This window comes from Meles meles, chromosome 11 (assembly GCF_922984935.1).
Source record: "Meles meles chromosome 11, mMelMel3.1 paternal haplotype, whole genome shotgun sequence".
Classification (NCBI taxonomy): domain Eukaryota; kingdom Metazoa; phylum Chordata; class Mammalia; order Carnivora; family Mustelidae; genus Meles; species Meles meles.
In genome coordinates this window covers 67,150,954-67,173,921 of record NC_060076.1, presented here as the reverse complement: position 1 = coordinate 67,173,921, position 22,968 = coordinate 67,150,954, and the positions used below count along the sequence as shown (strand labels likewise).

The 22,968-nt window shown below is 41.3% G+C and overlaps 1 protein-coding gene across 14 annotated transcripts in view; it reads left to right on the top strand.

Moving 5' to 3' along the window:
• The window catches only part of LOC123952764 (aminopeptidase O (putative)), a 337,543-nt gene that overhangs the window by 42,632 nt on the left and 271,943 nt on the right, over positions 1-22,968 (top strand). For all 14 annotated transcript variants that reach the window (XR_006820710.1, XR_006820712.1, XR_006820711.1 and 11 more), the window contains exon 3: positions 9,106-9,272. Coding sequence is in view for 3 of the 14 variants with exons in the window: in XM_046022214.1 (XP_045878170.1) it covers positions 9,106-9,272 (167 nt within the window). In the remaining 11 variants the exon portion in view is untranslated. The remainder of the gene's footprint in view (positions 1-9,105; positions 9,273-22,968) is intronic.

The window sequence follows — 22,968 nt, the reverse complement described above, 5'->3', positions numbered from 1 at the left end:
AGATAAGGAAATTGACTAGGAAAATACATTATAATTTAAGGTAATATTAAAAATTTTAAATTCCTTAAATCAGTATGATATTGTTTTGGACAAGACCAGGATGAAGTTGGCAAAATACTAAAGAAAATCATTTTTCTCTATCATGTTTTTTACTTAGCTGTTGGACCAAGGAAGATGTAGACTTTTGGAGTATTTTTAGTTTGACATCAAAACCAGATGTTAAAACATGTCTTTTTTCATTGTTTAATATCTCACTATAAAGGAAAGTTTGAAAAGAATAAGCAAAGAGATTCTCTTTGGGAAGAGAGTCCAGGTCTAAAAGGAACATTTCTACAGTTAATTTTTTTTTCCTTTCCTGCTTCAAGAAACCAACACAAAATTCCTGAGAACTGAAGTGGAAATACACATTAATGCTATAATATCGTTGTAAGATTACAGGAGGAATTGATAATCCCAAACTTGAAGCTGTTTGGAAGGATTCTATTTTAACCTGTTTCTCTCCTTGATTATAGATTTGCTTCTATTTACCAGAATCCCAGGTGAGTCCTAGGAGAAAAGGTAATGATGGACAGTCTTAATTTACACAAGTAACCTAAATGACTAACCAACCAAACAGAAAAACCCTGAATAATCAAACATCAACAGAAAATAACAAATCACAATTTTGGAAAGAACCTGGAAGTGACAGCCAGGTGACCAGAATACTTGTCTGAGCTGTGCTGCCCATTAGCTGTGTGACTTCAGATAAGGCCTTTTATATCTCTGGAGCTTAATTTTCTCATGTGTTAAAAAGAGGTTTCATCTTAGGATCTCCAGATGAGACTTCAAAATGAGAAATACTGTCTTTGCCTTTATAAACAGCTTGCCTGTGTGTGTTTTTTTTTTTTTTTTTAATATTTATTTATTTATTTATTTGGCAGACACAGACACAGACACACACACACACACAGAACACAAGCCGTGGGAGCCGGAGAGGGAGAAGCAGGCTTCCTGCTGAGCAGAGAGCCTGATGTAGGCCTCTATCCCAGGACCCTGGGATCATGACTTGAGCTGAAGGCAGCTGCTTAAGGACTGAGCCACCCAGGCACCCAACAGCTTGCCTGTTTTGCACCCAAAACACTTGTGCTGAAAAGTGGTGACTTTCTGACTCAAAGCCACTTCGATTCAGTCTTGTGCATTTTGTACACAAAATCTGAGTCAAAGCAGCATTCTCCTTTGCACCTGCCATGTGTCCAGTTTGATTGAGAGGGATCCCAGTTTTGGTAATTGTGCCATGAAGGAGAATTTATTAAGGAAGGGGTGTGTGTGTGTGTGTAAAGTTGTGAGGAGAGAGTGAGTCATAGTTGACATTTCTTGCTTTAGTAGCCTGCCTCTTGGTTTTTGTGGCTCAAGAAAGCAAGAGGGTTGCTTGCTTATAATTCAGGTTTAATGAGAACATGGAGTCTTACAAAAGATTGGGTGCAGGAAGAAGAGATGATAAGGAATTAGAGGAGGCCTGAAGACTTTGTAACCCTGGCCAGTTTTCTAAAAGAATCGGACTCATGGAAATGATCCATCTGTGGCCTCCTGGCCTCCAGAGACAAGATCAGTACTTCATTGTGGGAAAACATCCCAATAAGCCACACCATGGCAACTCTGGGCTCATCTTATCACCTGCTGCCCGCTTTTCCTAAGGCAGCCCTCTCCCCGGTCACTGAATGGTGGTACCAAATTTCTGAAAATGGGTAGTTTTATGGAAAGTTGTGGGACCTCAAAGATTTTTTTTTAAAGATTTTATTTATTTATTTGACAGACAGAAATCACAATCAAGCAGAGAAGCAGGCAGAGAGAGAGGAAGGGAAGCAGACTCCCTGCTGAGCAGAGAGCCCAACATGGGGCTCCATCCCAGGACCTCGGGACCATGACCTGAGCCGAAGGCAGAGGCTTTAACCCACTGAGCCACTCAGGTGCCCCTCAAACATTTTTTAAATTAAGAATAACCCCCTTTTCACACTGACTACAAAAAGACAAATGCAGGGGCGCCTGGGTGGCTCAGTGGGTTAAAGCCTCTGCCTTCGGCTCAGGTCATGACCTCAGGGTCCTGGGTTCGAGCCCCGCATCGGGCTCTCTGCTCAGCAGGGAGCCTGCTTCCCATCTCTCTCTCTGCCTGCCTCTCTGCCTGCTTGTGATCTCTGTCTGTCAAATAAATAAATAAAATCTAAAAAAAAAAAAAAATTAAAAAAGACAAATGCATGTAGTTGTCAACTAAAGAGAAATAATGTGTGTGTGTATATATATATATATTTAAATATTTATTTATTTGAGAGAGAGAAAGCATTAGAGGGCAGAGGGTCAGAGGGAGAAGCAGACTCCCCACTGAGCAGGGAGCCCCATGCAGGACTCTATCCTTATGACCTGAGCCAAGGCAGTCACTTAACCAATTGAACCACCCAGGTGCCCGCCCAAATAAAATACATTTTTGACTAATCCCCTGAAAGTTTTCCTTTACGGATGGCTCCTAAAGAAAATGAGCAAGCATGTGAGAGTTCACCGACCCCTAACCTTGGAAGGTGTATGCCTTAGTCCATTTGGACTACGATGACAAAGTACCACAAATTTATCTCTTAGTGTTCTGGAGGCTGGAAGTCTAAGATCAGGGTGCCAGTGTGGTCAGGCTCTGATGAAAGCCCTCTTCTGGGTTGCCGACTGCTGACTTTTGGCTGCGTCCTCACGTGGAGGAAGGGGCTGAGGAGCTCTGTTGGGCTTCTTTTATAAGGGCGTCAATCTCCTTCATAAGATCCTTGTCCTCATGTGACCTAAGAACCTCCCAAAGGGTCTACCTCCTAATCCCAACAGTCAGATGGGCATTAGGATTTCATCATAGGAATCTGAGGGGGACACATTCAGTGATAGCAGCATAGTTAGTGTGTCTCATCCTTGTTTAACCACGGCACGAACACACAAACGTGTGAAGCTGAGGGAGTAGCCATTCTGGCAAGTTCTTCCTCAGTTCAGAAGTTCCGTAATGGCAGCAAATCATGATAGGTCTGCTCTCATGCTGTCTTTCGATCTTTCTGATTTTCAGTGTCCTTCTCCCTACCCTCACAACTCCTGTGCAGTTTAACTGGACTCCCCAGGAAGCCTTTCACTGGGTGGCTATCCCAGGGCATGTAGGATGAGCCCTGGTGTGAGAGAGTTTTCCTGCTGGAAGGAATTATTGAGTCTGGAAATGATGAAGTGCTGCGCATTGGAGGCTGGCGCCTTCACATCTGTCCCGTGAGCGTTTTAGCAACATGGCTGAGGTGCAGGGCTGTGCGTGTTGAATAAACACAGCTGCATTTACTTCAGTGATTACACATCCAGATAGCTGCAGAGCATATTTATAAATGTGCATAGATTTTCCTCCCCTCTTGGGGCACAGGGTATGGGGACAGGAAATCAACTCTCTGTAGTTGTCATTTGTAGGTGAGTGTGGTGGGAACCATCTTGATTCTTGAATCACCATGTGGGCAGTATGATTTTCATGACTCCCCCCATGCCCCAATTTTTGTCAGATGCCCCAAATTCCATCACTAGAGTTTTATCCAGTGGTTAAGTTTTCATCTCTTTTAAAAATATACTCACTTGAGATGCCAGGGTAGCTCAGTCCAGTTGAGCATCTGCCTTTGACTCAGGTCATGATCCCTGTGTCCTGGGATGGAGTCCCATATTGGGCTCCTTGCTCAGGGAAGGAGCCTGCTTCTCCCTCTGCCTGCTGCTCCCCCTGCTTCTGCTCTCTTTCTCTCTCTCTCACCAAAAATAAATAAATAAATAAATAAAAATAAAAATATATATAGTCACTTAACTTTACATTGTTTTAGATGTTTGTACTAGGATGTGTGACATGCATAAGGATATCAGGTTGTAAAAGCTCCAAAGGCTATTGCTTATGAAGTCATTGGTGCTTGGTGTGGGCTCATTGGGAAGGAAGGGGGGCGGCTGCAACTGAGAAAAAAGAAAAGTCCAAGAACGGAATAGTCTGGGAGCACAAAGATAATCTGTGTTTTCAAGGAATTTTGCCTAGGTGTTGGTTTTCCCATTTGTGAAAACATTCCAATGAGAAAGCGATTGAGTCTTGTATCAGATGTGGCTGTATTTATAGATGGGGCTTTTACACTTTCAGAGTTACAGCTCTGGAGACCAGAGGGAAGTGTGGTGTCTGTCCCATTTGGATGGGGACCCCCAAATGTGGGGCATCCCTGTCAGATGGGGGCTGGCAGCACAGGCGGTGCAGAATTCTCTGGAAGCACAACAAAGGAGCAAGAAGTTTATTGAATATACTGCAGGGGTGAGGCAGGCAAGACCACAAAGGAGAGCCTGCCTGCCAGGAGGTGGTGGGTGGGGGTTGTACTTAAAGGGGGAAGGTGAGCAGATATGGGGATGTATGGAATTTTCCATTTTGGGATACCTCTGCCTCGTTGTAAAGTAGCCCATTGGTTTGTTAGGGCTTATGTGTATTTTGAGGTGGGTGGCCTGATGGGTCAGATGGTCACTGTGGGCCCTTTTGCCTTGCCCTGCATTCCATTGTTCCAGCCTGTTGCCTAAAAGTGCCTCTGCGGAAAGAAAGAAAACCCATAGATTGTAGCAGCAAGGTTGCCCCAGTGGTGTAAAGAGGAGGTAGCAGAAGAGACTCGTGAGGACAGTAGGGGGGTGGTAGGCAACAGCTTCTTGGGAGCCTGGCCAGATAACTAATCCCCATGGTGGGAGAATTCAGGTGCCCAGGGACAGTCTGGTAGAAAGAGCCTTTGAGAGGATGCCAGGGGGCAGGGGCAGGACAGAACTCTAGAATGAAATATCAAGATCTAGACCACTTAGAGGGGAAAAATTGAGAATGAGAGAGGAAAGGATGGTGATATCATGCTTTTCAAATATCCAGCCAATGGGAGGATTTCCTTCCACACACACTTCCAGATTTATGGGTGGCACCCAGACTCAAATCTACTGGCAGCGTCAATACTTAGTTAATAAACCTATCATTCCTCAATGTTCTGTGATTGGTCCAATTTCAGACACTCAGTCCCATTGCTGAACGCTGTGCTGTTTGTGCTTTAGAAAAATCATGATCTCTGTGTCTATACAAGTGTCCTCTGCCATAGTGTGTGCAAAGAAAGCCCTGTATGTGCACATTAAATAGGGATTCTCCTTCTCCCTTGTCCCTTCCTATGATCTTGCTTGTCATCTTGACTCTCCTGTTTAATTGCTTTGCAATCCCTCTTATCGCCTGAGCCAGAAACCTGAGAAAATTCTGTTATCTGTTGCTGCATACAAATCACCCCAAACTTAATAGCTTAAAAGAACGAACATTTATTATCTCACGTGGTTTCTGAGGGTTAAGAATCCAGGAACAGTTTAACTGGGTGGTTCTGGCTTAGGATCTCTTACAAGGTTGCAGTCAGCTATCTGCCAGGGCCACAGGCCTCTCAGGGCTTCACTACAGATGGAAAATTCTCTTCCAGATGCATTTGCATGGTTGTTGACAGCCTCAGGTCCTCACTGACTGTGGGCCAGAGGTCTCTTTTTCTGCTGCATGGACCCCTCCATAGCCTGTTTGAGTCCTGTCTTGACATGGCAGCTGGATTCCCCCCAGAGCAAGTAATAGAAGAACCCCTAAAAAACCAGATTTTAAAATTCTCGGTTCTCAGGAATAACATCTCTTCTGCCTCATCTTACTGGTCATATAGACCAACCCTGGTACAGTGTGGGAGGGTACTTTGTAAGGATATGAATACCAGGAGGCAGGGGGCATTGGAGGCCCACTTAGAAGCCAGTTGCCTGAGAGAGGCTTTCCTTCTCCCTCTTCTTCAGCAACTAACTAGGTCCATCTGATTCTTCCTCTGCAGTCTTTCTCATATGGGACCTCATCTTAAGACTGATTGTTTCTTCAGGGAACAGGTGTGGAGGCTGATGAGGAAGCCTTGGGGACCACATACCTAAGGGCACAGACCAAATGCAACTTCATAGGGAGAAGGTGAAGCACACCTCTTGACAAGCCTGTCTTTCGGGGAGGATTCATTCCCTGTGCAGGGAAGGGGATACCTGTAACACCAGAGTCACCCTACAGAAACCAGGTGCTGAGCACAACAGCAAGAGAGCGCAGTTACTTTCAGACTTGACCTAATCTGGAAATATTGGGGTTCAGGGCCAACTGCCAAGGAAGAATTCTGGAGACCTCTTTCGTGCAAAAAGGTGGTTTCATTAAAGTACAGGTACAGGGGTTCATCTGGGTGGCACAGTTGGTTAAGTGTCCAACTCTTGGTTTCATCCCAGGTCTGATTTTGGGGTTGTGGGATCAAGCCCTGTGTCAGGGCTCAGTGTGGAGTCTGCTTGAGTTTCCCTCTCCATCACCACCCCCCCAATAAATAAATTAATTTTAAAAAATAAATAAAGCACAGAGACAAAACCCTGGGCAGAAAGGGCTGCACATGAGTAGTGAGGACTGGCTGATTATATACTTGGAGTTGGGGTTATTAAAGACAAAGGGAAGTTTCCAAAATGACTTTCATATGCTAGAGAAGACTCACATGATCCTGGAGGCCTAGCTGTTGTCAAGCTAAGGTTGTTTTTCCCTCTAGCAAAGCATTAACATTAAGACGATTGGGAGTTTCTGGAGGAATGTCATACTCCACCTGTTTCAAGTACTTGTCAATGGGCTGCAGATTATAAGGACACTTACTTTTATCTACATTTCCTTCTGTCTTTGTTCTCCACATCACTAGGACTTAAGACCATGATATGAGGGCAGCTCCCCTTTTTTGCCTGAAAGTCTTAGGAAATCTCTATCTAGGCAAGGGTCTGCAGCTTCCTTGTAAGTATCACAAATAGTTTAACTCCACAAGTCTACTTAGATCAGAAGTGGCTACTTAGATTGGAAGAAGAGCTCTTGAACTGAGGAACGTTGTGGGATCCATTCTGCTTCAGTGAGAAAGAAAGCCTCGATTCTCAGCATCTGCCATTGTCAGAGGAAGCAGGAATTACACCTGCCATTTGGCCAGTGGGAATACACCCTGTTCCCACTGGGTGAGATCCTTCTCTAAGGTGGGCTTCTGGGGAAAAAGCAAAACACTTAATAGGTAGGATTTTCAGAAGTAGGCATATCTTAATTACTTGAGCTGCTACAGCACCCTTCCCATCATGCACCCACCATTACCAGCCCCACCTGGGAGGTATCAACCCTAGTAGGCTTCCTGAGGCTGCACGGTTAACCAAGATTAAGTCAATTGACCAATGCCCCAGGGGACCAAGGTGGGCATTGAGAACTCATTAGTGGGAGATTCTGAGCCTTCTATGAAAATTTGCTTTTGTTCTTAGATTTATCATCTTGGGATCAGAGGGATAGGTTTATGGCCCAGAATAGAGGTTGCTGTCTGTCCCCCACTGCCATTTGACATGTGACTCAGAGAGGTCAAGTCATTTAATAAGTTGGCCAGGACCGCAGTCTCCTGAATCTTTCCTTGCCCCGTGTTAGACCTGCGAGTTATTATAGCGCGTACACTAGTAGGATAGGTAGACTGCAACAGCCTGTTTACTCTGAGGTCCAATTTCTGCTCTTGTTGTGATCTCTGGATGACAAGGAACCTCATTTCCCAGGATCCCCTGTCTTCTGCTTCCTACTAAGTTTGGCCCTTGTAGGGCAGTGGGAGAAAATTTGAGAGCAGGAATTGGTGAGAAACAAGGTAGTTCTTCCTCCCTCCCTGCTTCCTTTCACATCTCCAGCAGTGACTGAGTCTTCTCTGATCCCAGCACCCATTGGACAGCCCCTTCTGTGACTCTGGCTTCTGTCAGATGACCCCTGCTGCTGCAGCCCCTTAGCTCCCAGTAATGGCAGCTCCTTCAACCAGAGGACTCACAGCAGCTACTTACCACTATGGCTAATTCCTGAGTTGCCTCACTCTTCCCTGTTTGGCTTCTTACCTCTTCTGTCGCTTAGATTACCTGTCCCCTATGTTAAATCACCTCTGTTTGTTAAGATCCAGACTGGTGTGTCTTTTCCTTACCGGGTCCTGACTGATGAAGTTGGACCAGCATTCTGGGTATTTGGGCACTTTGTAGGAACACAGTAAGTGTTGAGTCATAAGGATGCTAATGAAAAAGGAAAATCCGTTTACCCAAGAGAGTTAGTGCTCTGCTCTGTTCATTTACTCCGTAAGTGTAAGTAAGTGTAAGTGTAAGTGTAAGTAAGTAAGTAAGTGTAAGTAAGGCAGATTAAACTATATCATATTTATCATAGTTCCTGAAAAGCAAAAGGTGGAGACATTTTCTTAAGACATTTTCCCGGTGATCACTCTTGTGCCTTCAACTCTGGCGTCAAAAGAGTGGATTCTTTCGATCTCAGATCTTTTCCATTGCTGCCCTCTGACTTAATCACAGAAAGGATCATTCTTGGTATGGGTGGGTTTGTAATTTTTAATTATAGCAGAATGAGCCTTAATGTCATACCATTCGGTTTCCTACACTCGCTTTGTAATGACTCTATACTTGGCCTTCCCATCACAAGCCCCGTTGTTGTGACCTACAGTCCTGTTTATATGCCAACCCCTGTTCTTGGCCTCCACACAAGGATTCCCACAAGGGTTCCATTTGAGATGGTGCTTTCCAAGATTGGGGATATCTGCCCGCCAGCAACTGGATTTGAGACCACCAGCTTGTTTTTCCAAACATTAATATCTCGGTGATCTCCAAACATATTTTCTTTTCCAGAATGTTTTCCAAAGGTTTGTAAGAATGTCTCTAAAACTTTTTTTCTTTTGAAGGTGTAAGGGCCTAAGGGGAAGGGCAAGGTTAGTATAAATTTTAAATTGGCAGACTAGTATTTAAAACTTTATCCAAAAAAATATTTTTCCCTTTTAAAAAAAACCCTCTCTTTACATATTTAAGTAATTCATTTGGGAGAAATTACTACTCAGCTGTTCACATAGCCAGCCCTTGGCAGTTTCAGTTCAAAATGCATTGAAACCAGTCAGCCTCAAAGCTTTAAATGTTTTCTCTTTGAAAGCTCAACTTAACCTTCACTACCATGGTGGTGAGAAAAGTGACAACTCATTTAAAGATTCCCCCCCCCCGTTTTGTTTCTTTGTCTTTCTTCTGCAGGCCATGTGTTTATACTATGGGATCTCCCATAAACAACAGGGCCCTTTTTCCATGCCAGGAGCCACCCGTTGCCATGTCAACATGGCAGGCTACGGTTCGAGCAGCTGCATCTTTTGTTGTTCTAATGAGTGGGGAAAATTCTGCCAAGCCAACACAGCTTCGGGAAGGTACTGTACATGTGTTCTGTGCTTCTTTTTGTAGTGTGCGCATGCTGGACCCAGGGATCTAATACGCAATGTTTTTCTCAACTTTAAAAGAGCTCCTTTATGAGTTGGGTTGGAATGAACATACTAGAAACATTTTGCCAGAGAAAATAGAAGGGGATGGGGAGGGGCACTTGGGAGTCTGGACAGGGGATGGGGGACTCTTCATGCCTGAGTTATCAATTCCTAAATTATTTTAGGGGTTGCTTTCACCTGGTGGTTTGTGGGCCTTAAGTGGTTGGTCCTGGTTGAAGACTTTGGGACAGGCAAATGTGTCATGGAAACACCGTTTACATTACAGTTCACTTGTCTGTAGTTCAGTAAGGTTATTCAGTATGCCGGGCGATAGAGCTACTGTTGGCTGGCCCACTGGAGTTGTCCTACTAAGGCATCTCTTCTGCACACCACTGGCCCATTTGGCCCTGAAGTAAAGGTGTGTAAGAAAGATGGAAGGCAAGTGCTATTGCATCGAAGTTTTGTCTTGCTTATGGCAATAATTAACTTTTTCAGTTGAGATCTGGAGCATGTTAATGCCAGGTAAATTCTAATTGTGTTATTTTTTCATTTAAAATATTGTGTCTTCTCCCACGTACTTATTGTAGAAACTTTAACATTTATAGAAAAGCAAAAATAATAATAAAATAATTTTTGAGAGAATGGTTGTTAACATTTTGCTTCCTTTTCTGCCACTATTTAAAATCTATATTTATACTACATGTTACCATTTCAAAATGTTCGTCCTGGCATAGAACAGTTTTATATTACATTTATTTCATTCTAGTATATCTTGAATGCTTCCCACATCACTATGTATTTTTCAAAAATATGATTTTATTGTCTGCGTAATAATTTTGTTGTATGAGCATATCAGCTTTTATGTAATGTTTCCATATTATTAAACATTTTTATTGTTTCCAGGGTTTTTCCCCCCTGTTTTATTGCATTAAATTCCTGAGAAGATAGTTTGTTTAAAATGAGAATTAATGAGTCAAAGAGTTTTGAACACGTTTAAGGGTGTTGGTACATTTCTCAAGTTATTTTCCAGAAAGGTACCAATTTACACTCCTGTGATGGTCCCAATTACTGGGAGCGTCCCCTGTCGGTTAGGCAAGAGAAGGTCTCTCTTTAATTGGATTATTTCAGTAGGTCCCACTTGTCCTCTAAGGATTCTTAACCACTGTCATTAACTCTTCACTTCCTTTGCCCATTTTTATTCTGAGGCGTTAGGGAGGCTTTCAAAATTTGTTTCATCTTTTAATTTTATGGGCTCTTTAAAAAAATAAAGATCTTGGAGCTTCCACGTTGCTCAACATGAAGATGCTGGGAGAAAGTGCAGAATCTCTGATCCCTTCCCCATATACTTTCTCCCCACATCTCTTCCCTCTGGCTGCTTCTGAGTTGACTCTCCACTATTCATAAAGGCAGTAGAAAAGTGCACTGGCGAATGGTTTCTTTGGGTCTTCATTTCCTTCCAGGGGCTCCCCTGGTCACAGACTTACATTAAGTAAATCTATAAGCTAGTCTCATATATAAAAGAATAAAATAAAGATATTAATCTCTTATGATATTTGTGGAAAGTATTGTTCCCAGTTTATAGTATACCTTTTAATTTCATATAATGTTTTTGATTTATAGGAGATTTTAGTTTTTATGTAGTCAACTCTGTCAAGTTTCTCTTAGAAAGTTTTGTTGCTCTGAGATTCACCATTTTGTTCTGATATTCTTATTTAAGTTTTAGTTTAATTTTTGTAATTTAATCCTTTAATTTGTTGGTAGTTTATTCTGGTCAGGGTTGCAAAATGAGAACTAAACTCCCCCCTGCCCCCCATAGGAAACCAGTTGCTCCAAGATCATTTAATAGATCTTTACTAACTTGTAATATCTCCTATTTTTTTTTAAAGATTTTATTTATTTATTTGACAGACAGAGATCACAAGTAGGAGATCACAAGTAGGCCAAGAGGCAGGCAGAGAGAGAAGAAGGGAAGCAAGTTCCCCACCGAGCAGAGAGCCCGATGCGGGGCTCGATCCCAGGACCCTGGGATCATGACCTGAGCCGAAGGCAGAGGCTTTAACCCACTGAGCCACCCAGGTGCCCCTCTCCTTTTTTTTAAATTAAGTTTTTAATTTTAATTCCAGTATGGTTAACATATACTGTTAGTTTCAGGTGTACAATCTAGTAATTCAGCAATTCTGTACATTACCCAGTGCTCTTCATGATAAGTATACTCTTTTGATTTGTGATATCTCCTTTGTCAGAAACTAGATTTATGCGTGTGCTAGAGTCTTCAGTGAGTGTTAACTTGATTCTCAAAGTCAAGACAAAACAAGACAAGTAATATATTTAAAAAAATTTTTTTTAAAAATAGGTCACAAATACATGGCTCCTTTTTTTTTTTAAATAAAGATTTTTATTTATTTATTTGACAGAGAGAGAAAGATAACAAGTAGGCAGAGGGACAGGCAGAGAGAGAGGGGAAGCAGGCTCCTTGTAGAACAGAGAGCCCAATGTGGAGCCAGATCCCAGGACCCCGGGATCATAATCCAAGCTGAAGGCAGAGGCTTAACCCACTGAGCCACCCAGGTGCCCCCATACATGGCTTCTTTACACATGAGCAAAGGCCAGGAAAGTTGCAATAAAGTCTTTTTTTCACTCCGTATTTCCAGCTACCCAGGAACTGCCCCCCAAGGCAATCAAGGTGACCAATTTCTTATGTATATAGTATAGTCTTTCCTCTTTGTTGCACAAATCATCACATGCTATGCACATTGTTTTGTATTTTGCTTCCTTCTTTAGTATAAATTTATCTTACAGCATATTTCATAACTGAACATAACAAAAAGCTTCTTCATTATTTTTATGACTACAGAGTATTCCATAAATGGCTGTTTCACAGTTTAGTTAACCGATAGCTCTTGACTTCACTCTAAATTAAATAATAAATTTAATGGGCATTTACTTCTCTCATCTTCCCTCACTCACATTCCCCAGTTTTAATTAATACAGATATTATCTTTATACTTTTTTTGGTCTTCTGTCTTCTCTTCTAGGAATTATAATTACTGTTTTATATTTTCGTTCAGTTTCAAACCATATTTTTAAGTATTTAGACTTTTTTTATTTTTGAGCCCTTAAGTTTGAATCATCTCTCACTTGGGAAATGACACACACACACACACACACACACACACACACACACACATATATACACACACACACACACACATACATATATATATATATATATATCTATATATATATATCATATATGTATTTTTTAGGGGGGGAAGGGGCAGAAGAAAAAGGGGCAGAAAGAATCCCAAGCAGCCTCCATGCCTAGCATGGAACCCAAATGGGGTTTGATCTCACAACTCTGAGATCATGACCTGATCCAAAATCAAGAGTCAGATGCTCAACCAACTGAGGCACCAAGGAACCCCAGTATTTTTTTTTCTAGAAGCGTGGATATTTCTGAGCCCTCCCATATTTAGGTTGGCTTTTTATTGTATTCAGTTATGAACAATCCTTGGCTAGGTTTAGGACTTTTATTCCCTCCTAAATTGACTCTATAAACATTTTCATTATCATCCCTTAGTATTTCTGAGGAGAAATCTGATATCATTATTTATTTATTTATTTATTTTTAAAGAGTTTATTTATTTATTTGACAGATAGAGATCACAAGTAGGCAGAGAGGCAGGCAGAGAGAGAGGAGGAAGCAGGCTCCCTGCCGAGCAGAGAGCCTGATGCCATGCCAGGCTCAATCCCAGGGCCCTGAGACCATGACCTGAGCTGAAGGCAGAGGCTTTAACCCACTGAGCCACCCAGGTGCCCCTGATATCATTTTTTAAAAATTCTTTGAAAGTAGTCTGATTTTCCTGCCTAGAGACTCACAGGTTAAACTTTTTAATTTATGTAATTCAAAACTTCCTAGAATGTAGCTGGTTGTGGGGTACCATTTTTTAAAAATCAAATTTATTAAAGTATGACTTAAATATAATAATTTGCACACAGTTTAAGTCTTGTTCATGAGGTTTGGCAAATATATACACCCATGTAATTAACTAGCACTTCTATGAAGATGTAGACTATGTTTGGTACCCTGGAAATTGCCTGTGCCTCCTTAACCCCATACCAGTCAACCACTAATCTGAGTTCCATATCTGTAGATTACTTTTACCTCTCCTATGGATTCATATAAATGGAGGTATTCCCTTCATATAAATGAGTTATACTTTTTTGTGTCAGCCTTCTTTGGCTCTACATGTTTGTGAGATGTATCCATATTGTTATAGGTAGCAATAGTTTATTCTTTTTTTTTTTTAAAGATTTTATTTATCTATTTGACAGACAGAGATCACAAGTAGGCAGAGAAGCAGGCAGATAGAGAGGAGGAAGCAGGCTCCCCGCCAAGCAGAGAGCCCAATGGGGGGCTCGATCCCGGGATCCTGGGATCATGACCTGAGCCGGAGCCGGAGGCAGAGGCCCAACCCACTGAGCCACCCAGGTGCCCCTAGTTTATTCTCTTTTAAAGAAATTGATGGGAGCATCTAGCAGGCTCAACATATGACTCTGATTTCAGTGTCATAAGTTTGAGCACCATGTTCGGGTAGTTTACTTAAAAATTTTTTTTTTAAAGAAATTGATGAATAGTTGCCAATTATATGAATAAACTGCAAGTTTTTTATTGTTGTTGTTTGTTTTTTAATCTGCTCACCTGTTGAGGGAAATTTGCATTGTTTTTGGCCATCGCAGAATATATGCTGTGGATATTCATGTATAAGTCTTTTTGTGGATATAGATTTTCATTTCTCTTGGGTAAATACCCAACAGTGCAATTGCTGGATCATATATGTATATTTTAACAATGTAAGTTAAACTGTGAAACTAGTTCCAAAGTGATCAAATCATTTTTTATTCCACTAGCAATGTATGAGAGTTTAGCTGCTGTGTGTCCTTGCAAACACTTGGTGTTGTCAGTCCTTTTAATTTTAGCCCTTCAACTGGGTGTAAAATACTATCTCCTTGTGTTTTAATTGCATTTCTCTGATGACTAATGATCCTGAGCAACTTTTCATGTACTTATAGTACATTCGTAGATCTTCCTTTAAAAGCATCTCTTCAAGTCACTTATTCATTTACTTAAAGTGGATTTTTAGATTGTTCTGTTATTAGATTGTATATACTGTATATATATTGTACTTTATATGCTCTAGATACAAACCCTCTGTTGGATGTGTGTATTGCAAATATGTTCTCCTAGTCTGTATAATTGGTCTTTTCATTTTTTACTTTTACTCTCTACCACAGATTTTTAGACATTCTGTTCTTTAGTAATTACGGTACAGATTTAAGTTGTTACTGTAATAGTTTCTTGTAATTCTTCCTCACCTTTTTTATCGTGTTACTTTGTTGTCTTTTGATCTTACTCTGTTATACTGTCTTAGCCTAATGTCTTCTCATGACTTTTTACTATTTTTTCATAGAAGTCCTGTCTTCTTGTATGATAATGGGAATGCCAGTTTCCTAAGCTCATTTTCATTTCTGTAGTAAATTGATTTCTGAGGCTTGTTCTTCCTCTGAGTTCTTAGAACAATGTTTTCTTTGACCTTTAAGCATTTTTCCTTAAAGTGCTCATGCCTTGCCTCTTTGTATTTTTTTGGTATGTACCAACAGGGAGAAAGTCTATGGATTTCCCTTCATTCCATTCACTGCCCACTTGTGTGCGGCCTGAAGCCCTCTCTCTGTTCATCACATGCGAGGCTACTGAAGCGCATGGCTCCTTTATCCAGGCTCTGGTGTCTCCTTGCCAGTTGTCTAATAAGTTCTGCTGGACTCCCGCAGGATCTTTTTCTACCCTCCCTACTAGGTTCTATGACATGCTGACTTCATTGAGTATATCAAACACTGCAGTCTCAAACAGGCACTGATACCTGGACTCTGCCGTCAGACTCCATTGCTGTTATTGTGGTTTATTTGTGATGACTGCATCTCCCAGGATGCTGTGTGGCTCTCCCTACCCCCACCTCACCAAAGCTACATACTTCCTCATTCATGATTTGGCCCTGCAGTTATGAAGTAAAGGTTTAGAAGTGTTTCTCAAAGTTGAGCATTATTTATCTTTTCAGAGGAGGGAGGAAATATCTCCAGATTCACTGGAGTTTACTTAAATTATTTGTATTAGAATGATATTTTAGAAAGTATAAATATAAGACTAGGCATAAACTCTTGTATATTATATGTGTAATATTACATATTATAATAGTATTATATAATAACTCTTATACATCTCTAAAGCCAAAATAAAATATAAATTAAACATAGACCAAACTATTAAATCAATAAAATTCAAATAAGCAATTCAGTTTTAATGTAGAGATTAATATTTTGCTGCGATAAAATTGTCCCTCACAATATGAATGTAGTGCTGACAGCTTCATGAAGGTTTTTTTTGAGATTATTGTGCCTCTTCTACCCTGAGCCACATTATGATCTTTTTCTCCACCACTTTTCTTTCATGTGTTGTCAAGCTTTTGTTTACACAGCATACTGTGATGTCATCTAGCCTTTACTCACCAAAAGGACATCCTTAGGTTCTTTTCTCATTATCTCTCAATAGTTAAAGCAGCACTGCATGTCCCTGTGCAGTCATATGCACTAATGTAGATGTGAACTCTGAAATTGTTTGGTAGTACCCAGTTATATCTGCATGATCCAACCTGCTTGCGAAATCTGGCCCACTGCCTATTTTTGTAAATAAAGTTTTATTGGAACATGGCCATTGCCTGTGGCTGCTTTCATGCTGCAGTGGCAGAGCCGGACTGTAGCAATAAAGACTGTATGGCCTGCAAAGTCTAAAATATTTACTAACTAGCCCTTTACAGAAAAAAAAACAAAAAACCTTCTGATCCCTTTGATATCTGTCATTGTCTGTCTCTTTGAAGATTATAAAAAAAATCAATACAAGGATTGATGGTAAAATTTCCATGGAAAATGTTCATACTTGCAGGAATATGTCTGTGGACCTCTTTTTCAGGATTAGCAATTCAGGGCAGAGTTGTAACAAAGCAGATGCTAAATTGTGATTTGCTTACGTTCATACCACTTACACTTTTGCGATAGCATGGGCTTCCATTCCTACTACTGACACTTACGCAATACGGAGCAGACTTTACCAATTTAGATGGAGGGAGGATTGAGCTAGATGAGGAAAAAAACTCTATGCCTAATACTGCAGTTCCCCTGCAGTCCACAGCTGGGGTTTTTCAAAGGACAACCAGGAAAGAGTACTAACAGAGCTCTTTGCCAGACCCAAAATGGCTGTCCTGAGGATGGAATAATGTCTCCAAATGTCTCTGCACTCCTTAGAGAAAAAGAGTATGTGGCTACAAGATGATACTACTTCCTTTCCAAGTTATGTTTTCTAGATTGTAGATTGGTCTCCTAGGACCTCCACTCTGTTGTGCACAATGCCCTTTAAAATGATGAGCTCTCCTTGAAAACGCTAGCGGAAAACCCAACCCACAAGTCACAGTTTCCATCACAATGACACATCAACGTGATTAGCACTTTTGCCAGGCCCCAGCTGATTTCCAGGAAGAAGCAAAGCACCTGGGAGCAGCGTAATGTGATGAAGCAGATACCAGCGACAGGAATGACAGCAGCCCTTGGGCAGGGGACAAAAATCAGAAGATGGACCTCTGAGTCCTTGCTACATGGGGGAAATCATTCCTCCTAGCTGTTTATAAAAAGAAGGCTAATGGTTTAGATTGTAGCTTGATGACCATCATAAGAATTTTATTAGCTCAGAAGTCACCCACCTTTTTTTCAAGAAGGCTGTGTCAAAGCTATAGATTTAGATTGGCTTGTTTGGCTCCGTTATTATTTAACTTCCTTAGCATAATTGAATTCCGGCAGGCAGAAATGTTAGCCTGTGTGTTGTCATCGGCCTCTATTCCCTGCCAAAATGTTGCCCAACTATTAAGCAGAGAGACCCCATGCCCAAAAAAGTGCTCTGTATGTAATAGGTGCTTGATACTTGGTTGAATAAATGTGTTCTGTATGATCGGGCAGAAGTAATATGTTCATGGAAGGAGCATTTAGAAGCACTACTGAATAGTAACAAAAATGATTTCAGGGTTATTTCTGTAGTTAGGCTTCTACTTAGAGTTTATGCCTTTTCTCTATGCTCAATAAATAGATTTTAAGAGAAGAAACTGGCATACTACATTCCTGTTTCTCCCTGTTTGGCAATTCTTTTGTTTAGTTTTATTTTATTTTTTTCAGGGTCTAATTTAGTATATTCCTACTTCCTAGAAAAATAAAACATTCCACTTGTTTTTCATGGAAAGCCTCAAGTAAATAAACAAAGCTAACTTAAGCTCCTTGCAAATGTAAGAGAAGAAGCATATGAACAAATGAAAGGTGGTAAAAACTGTATGTGCCCTCACAAAGTATCTGATTTCATTTTTGTGCAAAAGTAAGAGACTGTAGACATTACTTCATCCTGGGCAAAATGCTACTCTGGCCTGCCCAAGACTGACTCTCTGACATTCTCTCTCTTGACTCTGTGTGGGAAATTCCAGGAAAAAGCCAAGATTTCAAGGTCCAGACCCTCCTGTGTGCAATTGAAGGCCAACTTTCTTCCCTCTTAATGGTTCAAAATGAGCAATACTATTTAGACTGCTCCCACAGTATGTGAGCAGGAATTATGTAGAAGGAAATGGTAAAGTAAAAGACATTTAGGAATGGTTATGATTAAGAGTTTTCACCACAAAGAGAGAATGCAAAGTAGAGAAAGCTTCTTGTTTCTAGAACTGAGGAAACTTCTGGGCACATACATTATGTTTCATGGGGTAGGAGTCTGGAGTGAATGCATTCATCTTTTCTCTTTAGAAAGCCAGTGGTGATTGAGACAGTGTTCTGCTCTGTTAACCTCCCTTATAAAGTCTCACATCAGGCCCTGGCACTTTCCAAATCTTTGTCAGTTTGTGATTTGCTTTTGAGTGGTTCTTGCTTGCCCTCCTCCTGTTGCACTTAACCATATTTGCCATCCAGGAAGGTCATCATGATTTCTTTTGGATAATGATGATTCTGGCAGGCATGTTCCACTTCTTTTTTACTATGGATTTTTGTCTTGGGCTTGACATTCATGGATTTTCTCTCGTGAGTGAAGCTCGAAAGTGTACCTGTGACCGTCTGGAGCAGTAGGATTTGGTGTCTGGTTTGCTGACCCACTTGTACTTAAAGTTAAGGGGAACCAGGTAATCTGTGTCACGGGTCAGAATGGTGCGTGAGATTTGGAAGAACAATCCTGGAGCTGCGTATTCCTTTAGGGATTCATTAGCCACGAGGGAAAAACTCCAAATTTATGGAGGTGCTTGTGCTCTCAGCTCGGTAGGTGGCGCTCTTTTACCTGGTTCACAAGAACGATCTTGAAGGTCATTCTCTTCTGGGTCTCTTGTGCCGCAGGCAGTACCATGTTGCGGGGAAGGAAAGCTGAAGCCCTGCTGGGTGGCATCGGTGCTTGAGAAGTGGTGGCATGACCTGGCACATGGCCTCGGTTAGGCAGTGCCGGCACATACCAGTCCAGAGCATTCTTACTGTCTCCTTTGTTCTGGTGCCAGTTCCCGCCCTTGAGCAACAGCAGAGAAGAACTAACGAAAGACAGTCACGCCATGGGTATTCAAGAGGGTGGCACTAACTCATAAAACCAGAACGTGTAGACTCAGCAACTAAAAAGTAGTGAAAGAGAAAGGGCTGGGGTTTGCTGAAAGACCCGAGCACTGGGCTAGGAATCCAAGGGAAGAAGAGCAACCCAAACTGGGACCTTTACCTCCTTTTTGTGCTTCTGTTATTATAAGAAATACATAAGATGTACAAAACGTGCACATTGTGAATGGTGTGACTATCTACATTTACTCACTAATACACATTTTCTTATATACATATGTTCCTGTACATATTAAGCATTTTGAATTTGTGATACAAAGATATCACATCTTTGTATTCTGGCATCAGAATCATGAAATAGCTTGTTGTATGGAATGGTTTGGGCTGCAAACTCTGAAATTAAGAAGAGTGTCGAGAGAAGGATTCAGTGGCGAGGTAGGGAACAAGCAGTGACTACAGAAGAATTGAGGAAAGAAATCTGATATGTTAAGTAAAAGCATGTATCAATTCGATATTTCCAAATGCTTCATGTTATTTGTCTAACCTACAGTGCAAGAGTTTAAAAGATAAAGTGAATGCTTTTAGTAGGAAGAATTTAAGAGCCTGTCTTAATTTTCAGTGAAAACAATAACTCTTTACATACAGAAAATTATGTGAGATGTTTAACTTTGCAAAGATAAATAATCTGCTTTTGCCTCTGTAGAAGCAGAACGGTTACGGGTGCTGTGGCTGTATTTTTGCAATGTGTTTTGTGAGTATTTCCAAGACTCCCCTAGAAGCAGGACAGTGACTTTCCATACATTTTGTATTTACTTTATTATTTGTAAATAGTTAAAAATATATATACATATTAATTTTCTTTCTTTTTATAAGAATGATAGTCCCAAATAATTGGCAAAGATTTTCACAGAAAGTTTTTTCTTTTTTTGGCAGAAAAAGTTCTCTCTCCCCACCGTGGACGGCAGAAAAAGTTCTCTCTCCCCACCGTGGACTGATTCCATCATGTTCTTCCTTTTTCCTCTTCAGTCTTCCTCCCTTAGAAGATAGAATCTTCAAAACTATTCATAGGGCAGTTTTTTTTTTAAAGGTGATACATAAGAAAATAATTAAGGCAATTGTTTTAACACTGTCTAGTTAGAAGAATTTTCAGAACTAAATTTTAAACTGCCTCTTGTGATTGGAAAAGTAACCCATTTCAAATCCTTAACCTACTCTACAAAAAATACAGTGATCCTGTGTTTTTTCTGAAGAAAATTTCAGGCCCGTTTTGGTCACGAACATGTCTATTTGGATCTTGTAGCAGCTGTTTTTTGTGATTATAAGAACAATCCTTGATACGATGTATCTCTGTCTTTCTAGCGAGGCAATCAGAGTAAAAGAATTTTCCACCCTAAATAAGTTCCAGTTTGAGAAGGTGGTGGAGGGCTATTCAGGAACTTTCTGAGGCCCAGAAGGGAGGCGCGATGGGTGGCTGCTCAAGCCTGTTGGGTTAGGGAGTGCCACTTCCTCTAGGCCCCTTCCTACCTCCCCCCTCCCTGTTAGTCTTGCTAATGAATCCGGCCTGGCCGTGAAATCACCCAGTGGTGTGATGGGCTTCTGGCCTTTGCAGAGGAAAAACTCTGGGTTAATTCAAGTACAGCGTGTTCTCTTTGTTTTGCAGCTGGTGTAGCAAGGGAGTCTAGGGCAAGTGGATTGAATCAAAAAGGAAAATGAAGGCATTCACTGTCTATTTCATCGAGGATGGCTCATTTAAAGTAAACACCATTTAAATAGTCTCCAAATGGCCCATTCTATATGAAGTCATACAGGATGCCCCCTTTGGGCTGTCATTCTCCTTTAAATGGATCGCTTTGTGTGCACTGCGTTTTAATGCCATTCAACCTTAAACCCCATATGTGGGCCTCATCAGGCCACAGGCTTCAGTGCACATGTGGCAGCCATACCTTCAACATTCTTTGTCTCTGCCTCCAGACAGTCAGCCCAAGCAACAGGGGGAGGGAGTTGAAAAGACAACAGCAGTTAACATTTCTTCAACACTTATTATGTGCCAATTACTGTGTCTAGTGATTTCTCTGTATATTATCTAATTTAATCCTCACATAATCCTAGGGGTCAGGTACTACGATAATTCCCTTGTTCCAGGTGAGGGGATTGATGCATAGAGGGATTAAGCAGTGTGCCCACACTGGTAAATGTGGCTCTAGGAATTGAACCCCAGCAGTCAGATTCCAGAGCTGGAGCTCAATCAATGGACACATTCAGAAGAAATAAGCTCTCATCAATTCTCTTCTCAGGGTAGGCTTATCCCAAACAATAGCTAATCCAGAAATTTTTTCTCTTTGTCTTTGGAATGCATGCTCTGCTTTCTGGGGGCAGAAGTTCTACCTTGTTACTTGCCTGTTTCGCAGTCAGGTTTGAAGATGAGATCAGGTATTCCTTGAGCGCCTGGCTCTCTGTGGCAGTGGGCAGTCTTCATACAAGATTTAGCTCAGTGGAATAATCCATCAACAGACAACCCAAATGAGGCTTTCCTACCAGACATGCCCTCATAGTAAGAAACTAGTAAAAACCTCCCCCAGAGAACTGGAAGCATTCAGTTGTCACAGCAGTGGCTCCAAACGTTCACCCAGGGTTGGGCAAAAAGCCCAGGGCTGGACAGCTTTGGGGAACTTCTGTGAAGGGTCCAAACAGGGTCTCTGGAAGTGTGTTCCTGGCCAGTTCCTTTGCGTCCCCTCCCCGCCCCCTCATTGATCTGCCCCTGTTTAACTGGCACTTGGTAACCTAGAAAACCTTTTTTTTTTTTTTTTTTTGCTGTGAAAGCTTGAGGTATGAAACAGTTTATTCCAAATGAGCTCTACTAAGTAGAGGAGCTTCAAGAATCTTAAAAAATAAAAAATCTTGAGGGTGGTATAGAAGAAAATCATCTCGAACATTTAAAATACGGGTTTGGGTGATGTTTTCCATACGTGTCCCCCACCCCCATCCTTTTCTTTCCATTGTTTAACTTCAGAGAAGACGACAAGGGAGCAGTGGGAGTTCTGAAATATTTTTGCTGGACGTAACTGAGGTTCTGCTACCACTTTTGCTATCTTACTCCCAAACTTCAGGTCATTTAAGGTTTCTGCCTTGAAAAGAGAAAAGACTAGAAGAGAAGAGAAAATTAATGTCATTCCTCTTCCCTGCTACATTTCTTTATGGCGTCGTCGTCGTCGTCGTCTTCTTCTTCTTCTTCTTCTTCTTCTTCTTCTTCTTCTTTTTAAGATTTTATTTATTTATTTGACAGAGAGAGACACAGTGAGAGAGGAAACACAAGCAGGGGGAGTACGAGAGGGAGAAGTAGGCTCCCCGCTGAGCAGGGAGCCTGATTGCGGGGCTCGATCCCAGAACCCTGGGATCATGACCTGAGCCGAAGGCAGAAGTTTAACAACTGAGCCTCCCAGGAGCCCCTCTTTATGGCTTCTAATGCCCTCCTCACATCCCTTCTAGGATACAGACATTCTAATAAAGGCCCTGGGACAAGATGTGATTTGGGCACTCTCTGTGACCTTGTGCAGGCATCTAACAGATACCCCTTATTCCATTAGCACTGTCCTCTCTGGACAGCAGTTCTGGTTCCTGCTGTTTCCACAAATCTCTTGCCCATGTGCCAGATGTATGGTACAAGAACTGGAGGGACAGCAAAAATCAGATTAACACTTTTGATGCAAGTTGTAGGGAGAAAAAGCCTACTGTGTACACGGTTTCATTCTTTTCCCTCCCAGCTTTATTGAGATATAATTGACATACAACATTGTTTAGGGGATACAGTGTCATGATCTGATGTGTGTATATGTTGCAAAATGATTAGCACAATCAAGTCAGTTAACACATCCATCACCTCATGTAATTATAATTTTTTTGTTTTGTTTTGAGAACTTTTAAGATCTACTCTCTTAGCAACTTGCAAATACACGATACAGTATTAACTAGAGTCACCTGGCAGTATATT